Source organism: Cynoglossus semilaevis, chromosome 20 (genome assembly GCF_000523025.1).
Source record: "Cynoglossus semilaevis isolate Cse_v1.0 chromosome 20, Cse_v1.0, whole genome shotgun sequence".
Taxonomy (NCBI): domain Eukaryota; kingdom Metazoa; phylum Chordata; class Actinopteri; order Pleuronectiformes; family Cynoglossidae; genus Cynoglossus; species Cynoglossus semilaevis.
The window spans coordinates 1,873,353-1,892,567 of record NC_024326.1 but is presented as its reverse complement, the minus strand read 5'-3'; the positions used below and the strand labels follow the sequence as shown (position 1 = coordinate 1,892,567).

Sequence of the window (19,215 nt, the reverse complement as noted above, 5' to 3'; positions counted from 1 at the left end):
CAATCGTTTAGGTCGTGTTTTGTGGCTGGACATTCACTTATGAGCATTGTCTTAGTACACCAACTCATTAAATTCACATGATTATGTAACGCCCCCTTACATTCACTGTTTTCATACTAGACACATCAAGCCGCCCTTTTTGAATAATTTTTATTACTATTTTAAATAGCAGAAAATAAAATAGAAACAAAAGTGAGTAAAACAACCAGGTGATCATTTATACAGCTACATGTGCATACCACTTAAGTGTTCTGTTGAAAATGTAAACCAACAACAAAGACCAACGAAAGAGGGAGATAGTTGCCTATTTAAATGATTCTATATGTGATTATTTGTCCTGAGAAATTTACTATGATTCCCAATTTGTTTAAATGAAATAATAAAAACTGTTTACCCAAGAATGCACTTGAATGATGTACAATTTGTCCTCAGTAAACACAAAGGAAATGCACAAATGTGACCTTTTTCCACTTTCCTGGTTGAAAAGAATTCACCATATTATTGACTGGTACTGCAACATCTTCTTTAGACAAACACATTTCAAACAAAAGTTATTTTTTCTTGCCAAACAAACATAATAATCTCATCACAAAAAAGATTCTAACGGCAGAGTGCAGGCATAAGGTCTTATCAAAGATAAACTAAAATACAAAAGCAACAGAGCAATCAAAGACAGAATACAACAAACAGTGCTATAACATTTTCGGTGTTACACTGATTTAGGTCTTTGGCTCCTGTAGGTTGTCCAGATTGGAATCAAACGTGAGGAGGAATACAGCTCTGATTGGTAATTAGTTCTGCCCACCCACTTGCCCTATAAATCCTGGTCACCCTACACAACTTACATCTGAGCTACTTCAAATAATAGAACCCCACACTCATAACGACGGAGAAATACATCCAACAATAACCAGAAGAACACCTCAAAGATCAGTTTCATGTTAGCAAAAACTCATCACGAGGATTTTTGAACGCATATACTCAGCTCATCAGACAGTTCAGCAGACAAGTGTCCTCCATTGTCACGCGTGTTGTTATTACCAAGCTGAAACCAGATCTCAATGAAGGCAAATTGTTCATGAGTGAAAAAGACAAAGCTTCCAAAGGGTGTTCTGCCATGCACAGGAACGTCAGAAACACAGTCCTGTGTCAATTCATGTCCTGTCCTGGTGAAGCAACACAGACGGGATAAGTGACATATCTGATTCATTGTTTTTGTGGACAGAATTCAACATAATCAGGTCGCATAAGTCCGCTTTGTCAGTCGCTGAGACAAACGACTGGTAGTGAAACCCGCTTAGATTTCAGCTAATAATGATTTGCAAAAAGACTGAGAGTCTGGAAGAGTTTGCACCAGTGTGTCTTTACTTTTGATGCTCACTACTGGGATAAATTTAATTCCTTTGAAGTGTGGTTGTATATAGTACAGACACATGAATCAGTGTTTCAGGAAGGAACCGGTTCTGTGACCTTAACACCCACTCTTACTGAAAACATACCTGTCAGCTTCAGCTGCTTAACTGGAACTTATTAATGTTACTTTAAGGTCAGAACATGCTTTGTGAATCACAGAATCTCTAGCATATAAAAGCTGCATATTTACCTAAGGGGGAACTGTGGCTCTGAGACTGATGCTGTCTCTTCAAGCAAGTATGTGTCAATTAGGTAGTTCCCAAAATGGATTTCACATAGTGAAGTCACTAACTAACACATTAGTTACTGATGGAGACAGCAGCAGGTCTTGACAGTGTGCCACAGTGATAAACTGCTGACTCCACCGTGGCACCATGAAATGGAGAAGTAAGCATTTTACACATTTTCACACATACTTATGTTTCCTGTTTTAATAGTTTTTTCCCCTTTTGTCAACACTGTCAACCATGTTCTTTGTATCACTGAGTGTCAGTGTCTCTGGCTAGTTCCTGGCTCCAGCACCGACGCTAGATGAGTACATTGTACAACCACACTTCTAAAAAACAAATATATCACTTTAAACCTATAGTCATTCTGTACTGTACATGGGAGTGAATAACTCCAATGACAAAGCAGTTGTCCCAAGGTACATAGGGAAAAAAATTGTGCTGGTGCAACTCTTACCAGGTTTGACCTTTCAACAACGAAGCATCAATTAAAACCCTCAAGAAGAATTCAGAGATCAAGGTAAAAACAGCCATTTTCTGTTGGGTCAGAAGTGAGAAGCTTTAAAACTTTTGTGGTTGTAGAATATCTCACAACCCAGGCAGAATAAAGGAGTTGGCATATTTTTCATACGCCAGCTTTGACAACGATACTGTGAGAAGCATGTCACGACTCCTCGTTTCCGGAGTCGTCCTCATCATAGCAGCAGTCACCCTCTCCACCCTCCACATCATCGTCATCATAGTAATAGTCATAGAAGAGGTCAGAGCCTTCATCAGGGGCTGGAACACGTGTGCGGACGCAGTACTCGGCCAACGTGGTTGGAACTTTAACGCCATCTCGCTCTGCCTCTGCTTTGGTAGCCAGGACTTGTTTCCTGAGGAACAACAAAAGTAATTGTTGCAACAAAATTCTTGACTCAGCAGGATTTTTTGCACTATAAAGTAGGGTTAGGAATCAATGATTCTGATTCCATTATTGATATTAATTATTGTTTTGATTCTTTTATCAGTTCTATGTTAAAAAATAAGATTTATTGAAAAATAACATGCAAAAATTATATGTAGATCCCATCTGACAAATATATGTGTATATATGTTTTACCTGATGATTTCGACATATTCACGGTCTTTTCCCTTGCTGTCTCTCCATTTACGGTACATGACAGAGGCGTCCACATTAGCAGGGGAGAAGGTGTTGGGCTCATTCAACAGTGAAATCACACTCAGTAAAATGGTCCTGAAAGAAATAAAAAAGTTCCACAGTGTGTAAATAAAGCAAAGTATGTAACTTTAGACTGAGTGATTTTTAGGTTTTGGTATCAAGGCTCAGTCAGAGATTTCAAGCCCACCAAATGGGTAGCTTCTCAGTGTCATAACACCCTGCAAGGGAGCGTTACTACCAACTGTACCGCTGTGAATAACTGCTGGCTCACACTAATCTGTCATGTGGCACATTTTCTTTCTTAAGGCTCACCACAAAACTTGTACAGCCACACAACTTTGGATATGACAGGAGAATGGTCTTTATACTACTTCCCACAAAATCCCATGAAACACTGGTTAAACACCAAGTTTAACCACTATATTGGAAAACTTAAAGTGACTGGCTACAACAATTCTACAGTTTGAAACAACCTCGCAAATGTCTGACGAATTAGTATCTAAAGTGTAGTTATTTATGTAAAGGATGCAGTAGCCTTTGTCTTTCTACTAGGAATTACAGTGTATCATAGTATAAACAGAAGTGTGATATCTGCTTATTGTACAGTTCTGCAAAAGAACTGACCGCAAGCAAACACAATGGCATCACTTGCTGACAGCTCCAGCCAAGAACAGATCCCATTACACCTACAGTGTTGAATTTCCCACATGTGGATTCAATATTGGGTTTATGGGAAGTTTAAACAGAGTCAACTGAAGACAAATGTCATGTGATATGAGGGTATGGGTTGAGCAGAGGAAAGACTACATATTAAATGAATGGATGGATGAATGATTGCTCACCGGACATTCTGGGTGGGATTCCATCTCTCTGATGGCAGCTCTCCACTTTGTGGGTCATCTACTGGAGGGTGCAATATAGAGATACACACATCTCCATTCTGAAACAGAAGGAACAGTCCAATTTAGTCCTTTTGCAGTAACCACATAAGAAGGCACTATGAGGATGTTAGAACCACATATAACTGAGTAAAACCATGATACTACACCTCATAGATGTTGGGGTGCCACATTTTAGTAAGGAACCTGAATGTGGGGGGAGAGTACGGGTAGTCCATAGGGAACTTGATCCGGGCCTGAAAAGAAGAAAAGAAAAAGTGATTCAGATGCAACTCAAAAATGTTGTAGGATACTGTAGGATTTATTAATTAGTGCAAATTTCTGAAAAGCTATGGAACAAGCCTGACTGTTTTACATTTTGAACTGTTCAAAGAGCAACAATGGAATCTGTTTATAATATTATGTTATATTATTATGGGATTTTTTTAAAAAGATGCTGTACTTGTTGGTCATGTTATTTCCAAGCATTTTTAGTTTTTTAGCCAGCTGCGACATGGGAGCAAGAGTAAGTCTTTCTTGGAGGCTTCGATCTGGTTTTCTAACATTGGCAACTGAACTAATTTCCTAAGACTATAACTTAATTTTCTGTGGCCAGCTGCCAGAGGCCATGGCAAATGGAACAAGGCTCTAATGCCCTGACTTAGCCAGGTGCCCAAGACGCAAACTGATCAGAAATAAATGCATTGGTACCAATGTAATTACTCATTATTTAAGTTTGTGTCACACGTTTGTGTGAAAAATAGTGTATGACATACAGTATCTGCAAAAGCTGAGCTTAGTTCATTGCAGATTGTACTGTGAAAACAGTAGGTGAAAAGCAAGTTATCCATCTTTGTGTTGTAGATGGCAAAGAGATCATAGACCACCGTTATGTTCAAATGTACTTGTTGAAGGATTTAGCAACATCTAGTGGTTTCATGTTGTAATTAGATATCCTTAACAATTCCGTTTAAACTTATCTTTATCTTTATTATCTTAATTATCTTTTGTATCTTTACACTGGAGCTTGTAAATGTACACTGGGTGGTAAGACACTACATGAAATTGGGTTTATTTACTTTGGTCTTTTCTTAAAACACGTCAACCAAACATGGCCGCCTTTGTTGACAAGACTAAATCCTGTTGAACACAAAACATTTTTATTCTTGTTTTGCAAAATAAGTTAAGAATTATAATCAGCCTAAATTATTGTTAACGTAAAACATTTTTATCTGACTTGCGTGAGGTTTTAAATGTTTGGATTGTGTTTACGATTTGTTGTCCTAATGTTGTTATGATCAACAGTGTTTCTGTCAAGTGTCAGATGTACCGCTGCCAATAAACGCACAAAAATTGTAACTACATTTCATTCTTACCTTAAAATATCCACCTTCATAGTGAGTGTTCGGGGGTCCGAAAATGGCCACTTCCCAGTTGTACAAATCAGCCTCATCAACCAGTGTTATTTTGAAACCTTCGACAGGCTCTTCTTGAAGGCTCTTCATCTCTAACATAAGAGCTTTCTGTGAGCTGGCTACATGAGAGGAGTCGTGTTGCGCCATAACCAAACTTGCAAGCTTTCGAAAATAACCTGAACCGGGAAACTGGGCGGTTTAGATTACACGAATGAGGCTAAATGAGCCCAACTAGGCTAAAAACAACCAAAGACAACGCTGAATAACAACTGGTGTGTTACCGAGACAATGAAACAGGCCAAACTAGCCAGGTTGCGAAAATGCAAACAAAGACTACCGTAAAGTCTATCCCGAACCAGGTGAATTATTTACCGCTGTCAGTGATAAGAAATTGGTGAACTGACCAAACCATTGTGGCTGACCGGTGGCTCCAACCTTAGTTTATCTACCTGGCAGCGGCGGACATAAGCCGTAAATTTACTGTTGACGGTCGGCTAACGTGAGCTAGCTGACAAGCTCCACCTTACCGAGCAGCTGAAGAACACTCTACCACAGCTTATAACAGTTTTAACCACCTTGAAATACAAAGTTAGAAAAGAAAAAACGCCACAACTGGCATGGATTTGTCGGAGATAAAGGTAGCAATGTCTGCCCGCGGTGCTGGGTAAAAGAATACTGTTGTTGAAAAGAGTTTCCTCTCCCATCAAAACAGGCAATGGCGCTGTGTGTCGCCTGGTACTTGTAGTTCATTTAACCTGACAAAATCAAGTCCAGTTTTCCAAAACAACCCAACAATAACTCCGAGTTTTAAAATAACCTTGGGATTTATAGTATCTTAAACGAGGGCTCATTTATTCCACTGTCAGAATTCGTAATTACTTAATTTAACTATGTTTTCATAAAACTCCATTTGTCATGTGTGACGTCACCAAAATGCGAGATTGTTTTTGTTAATGAAATATATCTATAACCTCTTTATATTGCTATGTACTTTAAACATGCGTTTTAAGCATTATTACTACCAGTGAACCATAGTATCTTAACTTACTGTCAAAAAGAATGATTGTTTACATGTGGAATTTTAAAGACGTGCACAGACGTCATAAATTGCGCCTAACCATAAAAAGCCCCTTGAGGCTGCCCCTATAGTGCCTGTATAACTAATCATTTTACCGGCCTTTTTTTTTTTTTTTTTTTACAAAGATTATGAATAAAAGCGAATCTTCTTCCGAAGTCCCTTCTGCTCACCCTTTAAATTTAATTTTAGCTTATATTCTCACCATAGTACATCAGACGACTTTTCTTGGTTACGTCTTATTTACGCGACAAGGTAACATTCAGGGCCTGCACTTCTCAAACTTCGTGATGGATTCGAAATCAAGACGTCGTTCTGGATCACGATCGAAAAGCCGCCACCGAGAAAGGCGTAACAGGTCCAGACTGAGCAGATCGCGGTCACCTGAAAAAATAAAAGTTCGCAGCCGGTCTCCGGACACCAAGAGAACCGGACGTGGTGGCGGACGGTCCGGGAGCGCGGACTCTTGCGAAGGCTCTCCAGCTAGACGTTGGGCGAAGAACAGAGACCGATCGGGATCCAGAAGTGGTTCTGGGAGTGACAGGAGACCGGGACAACGCCGAAACCGGGGCAAATCAAGCAGTCGATCGCCCAGGTAACAAACTGTCCTTACACGTGTATTACACATTTTTTCAATGTGTAATGAGACAAAAATAATGAATACAAATCAGTCTTTGTGGTTTTAATCGGTCGTAAATGTGGACTTAAAGAGTATGGTATGGTAATGAAATAAGGTAGTATGGTATATTTGCTCAGTGAAATGAAAATGAAGACCTACAATCAATCTTTGCTTATTGTTTCTCTATGTAATCATCCTTTACTCTGAATTTCTAATAAATTATTTATTTAATATTTTTGTAAAAGCAGTTCTACTAACATAATTCATGTAAGCACTAAAAACAACGTTAAACTATGTTTTCTATCATAGTTCTGGTTCAGATGATCCTAAAATGAGGCGACGAGGAAAGGAAGCCGAAACCAGGAGAGGAGCATCAAGAGAGAGGGCAAGAAGGTCCTTGTCCAACTCCAGCTCCCAGGACGGAAGCAATGAGAGAGAGAGAAGAAATAGGCGACTAAGAAGTCCTGACAGAAGGAGTCCAACCAGGGACAGACAGAAGAGAGAGTGTGACAGTGACAGAAAAAAGAGCAGTAGCAGGGACAGAAAAAGAGACAAGAGCCAAGAGCGAAGGAGGAGAAGCGAGGACAGGGTAAGAGGGAGGCGGGAGAGGAGTAGAGGGAGGCAGCGCTCCAGTTCGCCTGAGTCTGATAGTTCAGGGTCTGATCATGAGGGCAAAGCAGTAAAAGAAAAGGAGGAGAAGAAAAAGCAGAAGGAAATGATAAAAGCCCTGGAGACTCCAGAAGAGAAGCGAGCTCGACGACTGGCAAAGAAGGAGGCGAAAGAGAAAAAGAGAAGAGAAAAGATGGGCTGGAGTGAGGAGTACATGGGTTACACTAATGCAGACAATCCTTTTGGTGACAACAACTTACTTGGCACATTTAAATGGCAGAAGGTGGGTTAAAAGGGATTCAGAAAATCATATATGTTTGTAGTTTAACTTGAAAATAACTAAAGTTTTGCCTGTTTTTTTTAGGCATTGGATAAGAAAGGCATTGGTCACCTGGGGGAGAAGGAGCTCAAAGATAGGAACAAACTTATACAGGAGGAAAACCGCAGAGAGCTGCAGAAGGTACAATTTTTGTCATGCTGATATAATGGTCCTGATACAGATAAACTCCATAGTTAATTTAAATTACTGTGAATTTAGGTGAAACAGCTTCGTCTGGAGCGGGAGCGAGAGAAAGCCATGAGGGAGACCGAGCTGGAGATGCTGCAGAGGGAGAAGGAGGCGGAGCATTTCAAGACCTGGGCCGAACAAGAAGATAACTTCCATTTGCAACAAGCAAAACTGAGGTGAGTTTACAGCAACACGTCTACAGTCACAGTCTGTTTCTGTACCACCAAATGGATTCTGTCTGTGATTTGTCTACAACAACTGGTGACTTGTTCTCATTCTATTTACAGATCTAAAATCCGTATTCGGGACGGTCGTGCCAAACCCATCGATCTTCTGGCAAAGTACATCAGTGCAGAAGATGACGACCTTGCAGTTGAGATGCACGAGCCGTACACCTTCCTCAACGGGCTTACGGTCACCGACATGGATGACCTTCTGGAGGACATTAAGGTTTGTTGTTTAGAGGTTCTGGTTCGCTTTCTCAATTCTCAATAAATGCAGCCAGTTTGTAGCCTCTGGTTTGCTATCTATGTACAGTATATACTGTATGTTTTTTAGTAGTCAAGTGTTTTTCTTTTAACTGCCACTGTGGGGCACCAAACACACCCTAATTTATAGCAAATGTATCTCTGTGCTGTAATTCTGCAGACCATAGACTGTGAACTAATTTGGCCCTTGAACACGACTTGTAGTAGTTAATTAACACCTAATATTATTAATTGGTACGTGTTACACTGTGTCTTCTGTACTGGCAGGTGTACATGGAGTTGGAACAGGGCAAGAATGTGGACTTCTGGAGAGACATGACAACAATCACTGAGGATGAGATTAGCAAACTGAGAAAACTGGAGGCATCTGGGAAAGGACCAGGTATTTGAAGTATTCTGACATATCATCACCATGAAACAGTGACTTCACACTGAGGTCTCTCTTTTGTTCCTCTGTACATGAGAACCTGTGTCGGTAGTTATTTTCAAGCATCTCTGTGGTGACTGCAACAGGAACTGTATCTAACCACACGGCTTTTTCTTCTCTTTTTTCTAAAAACAAAAACAAAAAAACAATTGCAATCTCATTGAAACCTCAGGTGATCGCCGCGAGGGAATCAACACAGCTGTGAGCACCGATGTGCAGTCAGTGTTCAAAGGCAAGACTTACAGCCAGCTGCAGGCTCTTTACATGAAGATCGAATCACAGATCCGAGAGGGAGGTTCCAATCTCGATATCAGCTACTGGGAGAGTCTGCTGCAGCAAGTCAGAGTATACATGGCCCGAGCCAGGTGCATATACACAGGAACCCATTTAAAGCACAGGGGATAAAAATACACACCAGTATTAAATTCGTTGTGTTGTGTTGACCTATAACAGCATACACTTACCAGACTGATGGCAAACTCTTATGATGATGATGATTTTACTTTACAGGTTAAGAGAACGACACCAAGACGTTCTGCGTCAGAAGCTGTATAAACTCAAACAGGAACAAGGAGTGGAGAGTGAACCCCTGTTCCCCATCATCAAGGAGCAGCAGCTGAGTGAGGATGAGGAGTAAGTTACCTGGAAAACGCACAACAGCACATGTTGAAATACAGTGGAAGTCCAGTGAATTGTTGAAGTACTACAGTGGTTCTCAAACTTTTCACCCTTAAAATGTTTTTTGTAACCACAGGGAGAGGATGCGGGTAACTGCAGCCGAAGAGGCCGGACCGTCATCATCTTCAAGCAAAAACAGAGGAAACAATGAAAGTGAAGAAATAGCCGGGCCCTCAAAATCTCCAAAACAGCACGAGGACGGAGAAGGAACGGCTGAGGGCAAGGACGATGAGGAGAAGGAAGAGGAGGTGGAGGCTGTGTTGACCGAAGAGGACCTGATCCAGCAGAGCCAGGCGGAGTACGACTCGGGCCGCTACAGTCCTACGCTACTGTCAGGTTCCGAGCTGCCGCTGGACACGCACACCATCACCCCGGAGGAGGACACACACAGGCTGCAGCTGGCCCGCAGACAGCTTCAGGTCACAGGTAGGAAAACACATTCTTTAGTAGAATTACACAGATGTGGGGGGAAAAATAAACGTCTTGCTCATGGTAACTTGTAATTTTCAGGTGATGCTAATGAGAGCGCTGAAGACGCCTTCGTCCGTCGAGCCAAGGAGGGCATGGGCAACGACGAGGCCCAGTTCAGTGTGGAGATTCCAGTTTCGGGGAAGATGTACTTGTGGGCAGACAAATATCGCCCCAGGAAACCACGCTTCTTCAATCGTGTGCACACTGGTTTTGAGTGGAACAAGTACAACCAGACGCACTACGACTTCGACAACCCTCCGCCCAAGATCGTCCAGGGATACAAGTTCAACATCTTCTACCCAGATCTGATCAACAAGCGATCCACGCCGCAGTACTTCTTGGACCCCAGCCATGACAACAAAGACTTTGGAATCTTGACGTTTCATGCTGGCCCTCCGTACGAGGACATCGCTTTCAAGATCGTGAACAGAGAGTGGGAATATTCACACAGGCATGGCTTCCGCTGTCAGTTCGCCAACGGGATTTTCCAGCTGTGGTTCCATTTCAAGCGGTACCGCTACAGGAGATGAAGAGCTGATTTACATCAGAAGTGGACATGCTGTCTCAGAATAAGAATTTAAAATATCTACAAATGCATTTGTAAATGACCAACTTGTGATTCAGCTGTGATAGTGACCATGAGCTGGACCAGTTTCTGTTCTTCAGTTTTTATTCTCTCACCTGAATATACTGCATTACGTAAATAATGAGGTATCACGTGTGATTTAATGATGCAGCCACAAGTCTGGATCTAAGTGACTGTACTTTGCATCAGTGTATTTTTGTTCATTCCCTCAAAGTTGAAAACAACGTTGTTTGAAAATTAGCCATTAAAGATTTTCGTCTTTTTAGCCTGGCAGTATTTTTTACATTGAAATACTTTGACAATTGCATCATTGATTTTGAATTGTCACTCACACACACATGCATACACTTACATCTCTGGTCTTTGCATTCCTGACATGTCACGTCTCGTGGTGGAAGCAGTAAACCACAGCTGGATCTGAATACACTGAAACACAGACTGGGTAGAAAAGATGTTTAATACAAGAGAAGAAAAGTTTTACAGCTAATGGTTACAAAAAATAAATTGGCTCAAATTCTTATTTTGTGCATTTCTTTTTCAATCTATTATTACAAAAATGTAAAAAATGTTAAAAAGTAGAGAACGATAAACAAAAGTCCACAACATTTGCATAAGACTGCATAAAAAACTGAATTTCAAGTATGTCTCGTACTTGCGCAGAGTCCAGTTAATCTTTTGGCATCTCAGTCTCTCAAGGTGAGGTTTTCGTCGACACAAAAGTCTCATTCCAACTGAGCTGGTGCACACTGGGTTTATGCACAGAGTTTTTCCCAGGTTGCCTCGGAGTTAAACCGTGCCTATTGGCACGTTTTCAAATTTCCGACTCGTCATCGATGTACTGCAGAGAATGCTGGTTCACGTCTGGGGGATCGTTCTCCTCCCCGGCCTCCCCTCCTCTGTGGTTATTGTTACTGCTGCTGCTGTCGGGTGCAGGTGACAGGAGCTTGTCCTCGGCCGGTGTAGGCCTCTCACTGCAGTTCACGCCCATCTCCTCTTCATACTCGGGAGATTTTCTGCTGTTCTTTTTCCCACACTTCCAGGGAAGAGGCAGATGACCTTTGTAGAAATTCCAAACCAGAAGGGCAACCAGAGAAATGACCAGGAGAGCTACCACCACCTGCAGCCCAGTTACAGAGGGGCCGTCCTTCTGAGCCTGTGGAAACACTATCTGACCGTCCCTGCCTGAGCCTGTGCCTATTTTCAGCTGGTACTCGGCCACTGTGTTTGTGTACTTGCCCGCTTTTGAGTGCTCCACAGACAGGCAGCGGTACAGACCGCCATCGCTGTGCGACGCATTGAGGATGAGCAGCCCGTCTTTCAGCCACTGAAGTCGGTCCGAGGGGATCAACAGACGGTTGTCCCACTCCCAGCTGGTTGATGCCAGGTTTGAAGGTCTAGGACAGCTCAGCTTCAGGTTGCCTCCAGGCCAGATGGACCGATCTTGTCGTTTAATAGGATCTGGAAAGAGTAATTTGATTATTTATGATGGATTCTGATTTTTCATTCCCTTGTACATACATACATCCTACTGAATGGTGTGATGTACGTATTTCTTACCTGCTTTGGGGCAAAGAGAAGCATTTCCATCTTTCACACTTTGAATTAACTCTCTGAAACAGAACAAAAATAATACACAGACATTAAAATGAACCCCGTCTAGAACCGATTTCAGATTTACGATTGCTGCAAGTGAAAAATATTTACCTTTGTGAATCTAAAAGTGCGACACATTTCCCGACCACCTTGTCCCAGCCACAGTATGGGTCTCTGGCTAAAACACAGTCCATACAGGTTGAGGACCTCGCACAGTTGGCCAGTGGTATCTGTGCTGCTCCAGAGTTGGACCCAGCATACAGTTCACGCTGTACAAGTTTGATCACACAGACACACAACACACAACAAAGTGGTCATTAACTTATACTTGAGTGACTATCAGTCATTTTTTAAATTTAAATGAAGCTGTGTTGTTTGAGGTTAGAAACATTGTTTGTTCCACATCCTGTGCTAACAACAAATGGTTCCTTAGAACTGAACCACCTCACATATTTTACATTATTAAAATACTAAACCACAAATACCACCAATACTAATGATATTTTGAGCATAGATTTCAACTTACCGTGACATTAGAAAATTTCAGAATTTTGACCGGCTCCTGTTGTTGGAAAAGTTCCATTTCCTCGACGATAAACATCTCTCCATCGTAGTTCACTGCTTTCAGCATGGTACCTTCAGCTTTTCAAGAAAAAAAAATATATTAATAGGTTTATGAGTGACAGCAACGTGTGATAACTAGATGGGGTGACCTTAAACACACACCCGTGCCTATAAACATCACGTGATACTTCTCGCCATCTGCTGCCTGCATTCGGTCCACTGCGATGCGAGTAAACGTTACTCGCCTGCGCACCAGCAGGGGCTTCTCTCCTATTGGCTGGATGGCCGGGTCCATGAGAGGACTATCTTTGACAAATTGAAGAGTCTTGTCTGGGAGGTCCAGCGTCTGAGTTATACCCGCATTACGGGCCTCATTGTTGATGCACTGATAATAGAAGAGGTCGAGGAGGGAGAAAAGGAGGAACAATAAAGTCGCAGGACAAAAGCAGCTGGGTCACCGCTAAAGAAAAAGACGTCTTTGAGGTTTTGATTTGTTTTTATGCCACACACACTGAGTGGTGGACAGACTCACAGCTCCAGGCCGAGGGAACGGGACATCTCCACTATACATCACCCACTTAACAAAGGAGGTTTCTACATGGATCGGGGTCTTGTACTTGCCCTCCGCAAATACTCTGCTGATGTCAGACACACGGTACGCACACACAGCAGACAGATCGGATGTGTCCCTGAAACATACGTACACACACACAGAAGAATGTGGGCCACAGACCAATAAAAAAAGGAGGGACCCCCCCCTTTACTTCCCTTCCTCTACACATTCAATTCAAACATACGATTGCGGCGTGAAGATGGCATAGAATATACAGTTCTTCCAGTGCTGCTGGGGGTCACACCAAAGGTAAGTGTCCTGGATAATATACGGCAGCTGAGCCTCCAGCACCGGACAGTCCAATCTGGCCTTCAGGAAGGATGTCCACTTCTTTTGCAAAGTCCTCTGACCTCCAAGATCTCCCTGTGGGACACAGATACCGCAACACAGGAGAAACGAATCCCTTTAAAATGACGGAAAAGAGCCTGCCATGGAAACCACTGTTTATGTGCTATTGTTGTGAATGGAGGCAGGGATAAAAATAAAGTCACGCTTTTTATCACCTTGCAGACACGGGCTACACGGGACACAACGATTTTGTTGAAGCAGTCGCACTCTACGGCCTTCTCACTGAAGAACAGGTAGACCTTGTCGTCGTCTCCCGCCTCATTGTTTTCACTCTCTGGCATCTGAGCCATAGAAACAAAGCTGGGCTCTGTGGTAGGAAAACACAAACAGAAACCTCGACTCTTGAAGCAGTTCATGACAGAACAATAGGAGTCATCACAGAGATAAAACAACGTCCAGATTACTTCAGACATTGGTGCAACTTTGACCCTGGTTCCGGACAGTTACCCTTGGAGTCAGCTCTGGAGGCCGTAGGGTTCTTTAGGTCAGTCTTTACAGTCAACACTTCACCATAACTAGTTGTTGTTTTTGTTACATGTACATTTCAATGTACATGTAATGGTGAGTCCAAAGGTTTTTTCCACACATTTTTAAAAATTAATCTTAGTGGTCTTTTGGTATTTTATTAAATTAGCTTACAATGATAGAGTATGAGGATGTTTTGTGTAAATGCATCTCTCCAGTGGTGAGGGTGAAGAAATACCAAAGAATGATACAAGCTGTACTTGTGAAAGTCTGCATGTGGGATCTTACACCAGATACCACATGCTGCCTTTGAGAATTGAGAAATCTCATACCTTCTACCCGTTTGTCATCATGGTTAGCGTTTAAACAGCGATTACAAACATGTTACCGTTGAGCCACGAGCTCTTGAACTCAGTGCGAATGGAAACAGGAGAGCTGCGCATCAAGACAGGTTCGGAGCCCAGAAAGTTCATGGACGTGGCTGAGTACAAGTTCTTATCTGGTGGGAACAGACAAGAAAAAATTGAGACATAATAAATGAGGTGTGTACTTCCAGTCAGCCTGTTTGGTTACAGCTACACACACACACACACACACACCATCCATGATGGAGGCATATCTCTGCTCTGGATCAAATGGACACTTTCCTTTTCCATCCTGTGCTTTATTTTCCAGAGTCAGCTTTCCATTAGAGTAGGACTGTAGTCACAGACACAGACATCCCACAATTAGATAAACATAACTATGATTTATACAGAATAAATTAAATCTCTTATTGTGTCTTACCATGTAGTCACACTCTGGGTCAAAGGCATTAGTTCCGCAAACGTACATCCTGTCATCATCCATCTTGTGCAAAATTCTGATGTAGTTTTTGCAATCCAACTGTGAAAGCAGTGCACAAACACAATGACGCCTCAGGTACAGCCTCTTTAGATTAGTATCTGAAGAGAGACTCACCTCAGGATCCTTTCCTTTGTTCTGACACTCTGTTTTCTGCTTCTCTGTTACCTCCCATTTCACCTGAGAGAGTGACAGGGAGTGCAGTTTGACATTTTGCATATTTAGACCTACATGATGCACACAAACGTAACACTAGAAGTCAATTCTGATAAATTATTATGTGGACCAGTTTTAGGTCCTGGACCAAATTTGTTTGGTCTACATATGTAAGCTGTTCCATGTCAAATTCAAAAAGTCTATTAAAACACTGGTGGGGTAACACTGCCAAAAACAAATATAAAAGATGAATAATATAAATGTATTTCAAAGGTGCTCAGTTCTACTGAACGCTGACTCACTGAAGCATGTTTCTTGGAGATGTCCTTGAGGTCCAGTGCATACACTGCCTCTCTGGCCCCCAGGACCAGCAAATCCAGATCTTCTCTGAGCAGCATCGTGGAGTAATTAAACACCCCCTCCTCATGAAACAGATGAGGGTTGACCTCTGAAAATCGAATGAAAAAGAAAAAAAAAAGGTTAATTATTTAGCAGCAACACACCCAGTTTAGAACCACCTAATGAGTCAGGTCCAAGTGTGTGTGCCCACACGACCTGTTGCACAATTAAGAGCTGTTACACAGAGGCAGAAACACTCACCCTGATAGGAGACGGACTTCCGTGGGACGCAGTCTAGTGGAGAATCTTCTTCCAGTGCCAAGGTTAAAGGGAAGAACCAGAAGATACCGAGGCAGATGAGCAGATACATGGCTCCTGTGGGGTTTTTTTTTTTCAAGTTTAAGGAATAAAGGCTTTTATTGTGTCACTAAGAGTCGGTCATAGAGGGTAAAGGCGGCGAGCGGCATCTATGATGTGATGAGGTTTGTGCTGGCTAAACAGCCCGGCCCCTTTATTGGCCTCGCTCAGCAGGCTGTCCATGGTGAGATAGATGGCACACAGCAAAGAAACAAAGCTGGGGAGGGCTGAAAGACAAGGTTGGAGAAGAAACACAATCAGCCCGCCAAAAGTCCGACAAAAATGTTACAACATGTTAAGGAAAGATACGGTAACAAAAAAAAAACAAAAACACACGCATAAGGTGACTTTTTAAAAAATGTGCCTAAAATGTCAATGAGGACAAACAAAGGAAAAAAAACATGTATTTCACAAAAAGGTAGGGAGTCAGCCAGAAAGGGCAGTGCGATCTAAAGTCAGCACGGCAGTAATTCTGTCAGTGCCATAGTGATGTTAATGCAGGGCCATGAAAGGCATTCAGCAGGGTGCAGCGATGTCGACCTTAGCACTCCTGCAGCACCAAACACAGGCACACAAAGACACGCACAGAGAGAGACTGCCAAAGTCTGCTGCTGATGAGCAGCGAGCTAAAGGCTTTCTGCTTGGAATGGTCTCACAGCACGTCCTGCTTCAAAGACCAGACCAGAACATCTACTGTCAGCTGTCCTTCTACTGTGGTTACTGTGCTGCAGTCATCAGCACTTCCTGTTTCTACAGATTTTATCTTTGATTTAGCATGCTTATATCAAATATGTCCAAAATCTGGCTCAGGGGCTCATGAAGAGTCTTTAATTAATTTGATGTAGATAATTGCTCTTTTTGTAACTGATCATTAATAAACATAAATTATTCTTTTGGTTTGCTTTAAGGGTGTTTCAGATCATTTCTTGGATCTTTCTATTGCTTAACTTCTTAACCTGAAAAACATTTGGACACCACTTTTAAACGCAACACAAGTGCACAGAATGCAGTCCAACTTTAAAGAATGCACTTGGATTATTACAGTACTGAGTCCAAGTATCCACCTCAGGGTACAGTAATCAGAAAATGTTGATGAAAACTGTACTTGATGTTTACAATAGTGTGTGTAAGTAGAGGCTACAGAGTGGGTGTGTTTGTAGAGCCTGTTCTTTCCTAACAGAGGTGTGTGCTGTGTAACATCGATGAGCTCCAGCTTGTCAGAGAATGCTGCCCTAATAACATGTTTCACATTTTTGGCCCTGCAGCCATTTACTCAAAACTAACAATCTCACCCACTCACCCCCTAGTCTTATTAATACCCAAGGACGTCTTTGTTGATATATAATCCTAACCCTATTTCAAACCCACTTTTTTTATTCTAAACTAAGGATCGGCCACAAACCATGCTGAAGGCTGACTTTTGTGCACATTAGTGATCCATCAATGTCATAGATATAACAGAACTATGTTTAAACTAAAAAAAAAGGTCCTTTAACTCAAAGGTATAGACAGGATATCTTATAAACTTTGTGAAGTACTGACATGCTCTAACAGGCCACTTCATTAGGAACACTGTAAAACTGCTTTTTAGTGCAAATCATCTGATCACATGGCATTACCTAAATGAACTTAAGGATGTAAACATGGTCAAATTACACTGAACATCAGAATTGTGAAGAAATTGTGTTAAACATTCTATCACCTCACCTTGTGTAGAATGTTACAGTAACAATAGTACAACCAACTGTAGGTTTTAGGGTGAACGTCACTGAAGACATTAAAACCTAAAGAAAAGCAAAGCACCACAGCAAAACGTAACCACACCTGGTTCAACTCCTCGACAGAGCTGCAAACATTAACTATACTGATAGAGAAAAAGACGGTCTTACAAGAACATAATTAAGAAAATATTAACTTAAGCAGGTGAAGGTTATGTTTGCTTACTGTTACTAGATTCAAATCATTTTAGTAGCCATGTTTTCATTAAGAGTGGACGTCATTGTCAATAAATGTACTGTAGGCAATTTTAAGTGCACCAACGTTATCTCGACGCCTTCGTGCAAATGAGAACTGAAAGCGTTTACTATTTCTTTAGAAATTCAAACTTTAGCTCTTCAAGCGTCAACAGTCAATCACTTACCTGCCGTGCACCGACACACCCATCGCCGAGGACACCTTCATTTAAAATGCAGTCCAAACAATGGCTTGAGCGCAATTAATGAATCACTTCCAGCAGGTTGCTGTTTGCGAAACTAGGTCATTGAACTGTTAAATCCTCCAGCAGTGAAATAAAATCGACACAAAGGTGACTCTGGTCTGAAACTGCACCGACTAGATTAGATTGTTTCTCTGAGTCAGTGCAACCGACGCTCAATTTAGAGTGCTCTCGCACCGTAAGTGTTACGGTAAACGCACTGAAACTCCAAGCTTGAGCTCAGATGCCACACATCCGGTTTCAAAATAAAATTCTAACTTTAAGCTTTAAAACCGTTACCATTCATTTTTGTTAGTTAAAAATATAAAGAATAAACACAAAATATGAAAACGACTACTGTGATTATTATTATTATTATTTATCACACATACTACGTTTGTTTATTATATTCATTATTTTAAAAACTATATTCCGTATGCAAAAATAGTCATACTTAGTACTTAAGATATATTTTGAAAACCAGATATGTGTCCGTCCGGGCGCGAGTAGCAAATTTACCGTACAGGGTATAATATAGGACCAAGCAGAAATAGACAGTAGGTTTGTTTGAATACAAGGTCGGCGTAAACCATGTCAGTTTGATGTGCTCGGGGCGGATCTTTGTCTGGCACCGCCCAATAATTCACCTACGGAAACCCCTTTTAATAGTAAAGAGTTCTGCGTGGCGCCACCCTGTGGCTCAATAGTTTTACTACTTGGGGCCGATTTATTTTTATAAAAATGACACACTATGATACACTACGCGCAGATTATGGGAAAGACAAGCCACGGACACACCGATATGGTGACCATACTGAAGTGTGTGCATATAGTTTGTCAATTTACTTGCTGTTAGGCAGGTGAATTAGGTATGTATAGAAGTAAAGTGCGATAGCAGATGTAGCCACAAGACGGCGCCTTTGAGGTGTGTTGGGAGGGTTGAGGAAGGTTAATAAGGAAATATGTTGTGTTTAATTAAGAGTGTGTAAAGAAAGCCTCTGAGTCTGTTTTATGAATATAAACAAGCTAAACTTCCATCATCTGAAAAGAGCGGTAGTCTATTAAAGGACTGAATTTTTTACAATTTTATTCAGTCCATTTTTCTCACCCTGTTTTAAGAAAATTTAAAAAACGGAAAGAAAAACAAAAGAAAGTCATGGAAAAAATGTATTGTTTCCAGTATCAAA

The 19,215-nt window shown here is 41.6% G+C and overlaps 3 protein-coding genes across 4 annotated transcripts; 1 reads left to right on the top strand and 2 right to left on the bottom strand.

The window, feature by feature from the left end:
• Nucleotides 1–136: 136 nt before the first annotated feature.
• On the bottom strand, nucleotides 137–6,148 carry cdc34b (cell division cycle 34 homolog (S. cerevisiae) b). Its single transcript, XM_008333783.3, has 5 exons — nucleotides 5,057–6,148; nucleotides 3,851–3,937; nucleotides 3,645–3,742; nucleotides 2,743–2,877; nucleotides 137–2,515 (listed from the first exon to the last, which is right to left on the bottom strand). The coding sequence occupies exons 1-5, from the start codon at nucleotides 5,240–5,242 to the stop codon at nucleotides 2,305–2,307; spliced, it is 717 nt and encodes a 238-aa protein (XP_008332005.1). The 5' UTR covers nucleotides 5,243–6,148; the 3' UTR covers nucleotides 137–2,304.
• A 197-nt stretch (nucleotides 6,149–6,345) lies between these two features.
• Nucleotides 6,346–10,821, top strand: cactin. The gene is made up of 10 exons (XM_008333781.3): nucleotides 6,346–6,765; nucleotides 7,099–7,681; nucleotides 7,763–7,858; nucleotides 7,937–8,082; nucleotides 8,194–8,356; nucleotides 8,662–8,776; nucleotides 8,994–9,186; nucleotides 9,332–9,454; nucleotides 9,576–9,925; nucleotides 10,010–10,821. Exons 1-10 carry the CDS (start codon nucleotides 6,461–6,463, stop codon nucleotides 10,498–10,500), a joined length of 2,565 nt encoding a protein of 854 aa, XP_008332003.2. The 5' UTR covers nucleotides 6,346–6,460; the 3' UTR covers nucleotides 10,501–10,821.
• Nucleotides 10,822–10,995: 174 nt separating this feature from the next.
• Nucleotides 10,996–18,237, bottom strand: LOC103395927 (semaphorin-4E-like). 2 transcript variants are annotated; one of them, XM_008333780.3, is made up of 16 exons: nucleotides 17,975–18,177; nucleotides 17,542–17,618; nucleotides 15,739–16,061; nucleotides 15,441–15,586; nucleotides 15,100–15,162; nucleotides 14,926–15,024; nucleotides 14,739–14,838; nucleotides 14,528–14,638; nucleotides 13,830–13,981; nucleotides 13,511–13,689; nucleotides 13,246–13,402; nucleotides 12,876–13,098; nucleotides 12,676–12,791; nucleotides 12,261–12,418; nucleotides 12,114–12,166; nucleotides 11,368–12,014 (listed from the first exon to the last, which is right to left on the bottom strand). In XM_008333780.3, the coding sequence occupies exons 3-16, from the start codon at nucleotides 15,845–15,847 to the stop codon at nucleotides 11,368–11,370; spliced, it is 2,313 nt and encodes a 770-aa protein (XP_008332002.1). In that variant the 5' UTR covers nucleotides 15,848–16,061; nucleotides 17,542–17,618; nucleotides 17,975–18,177. The 2 variants fall into 2 exon arrangements, with proteins under 2 accessions (XP_008332001.1, XP_008332002.1); XM_008333779.3 differs by lacking the exon at nucleotides 17,542–17,618 and having other exon boundaries at nucleotides 10,996–12,014; nucleotides 17,975–18,237.
• Between the last annotated feature and the right edge of the window lie 978 nt (nucleotides 18,238–19,215).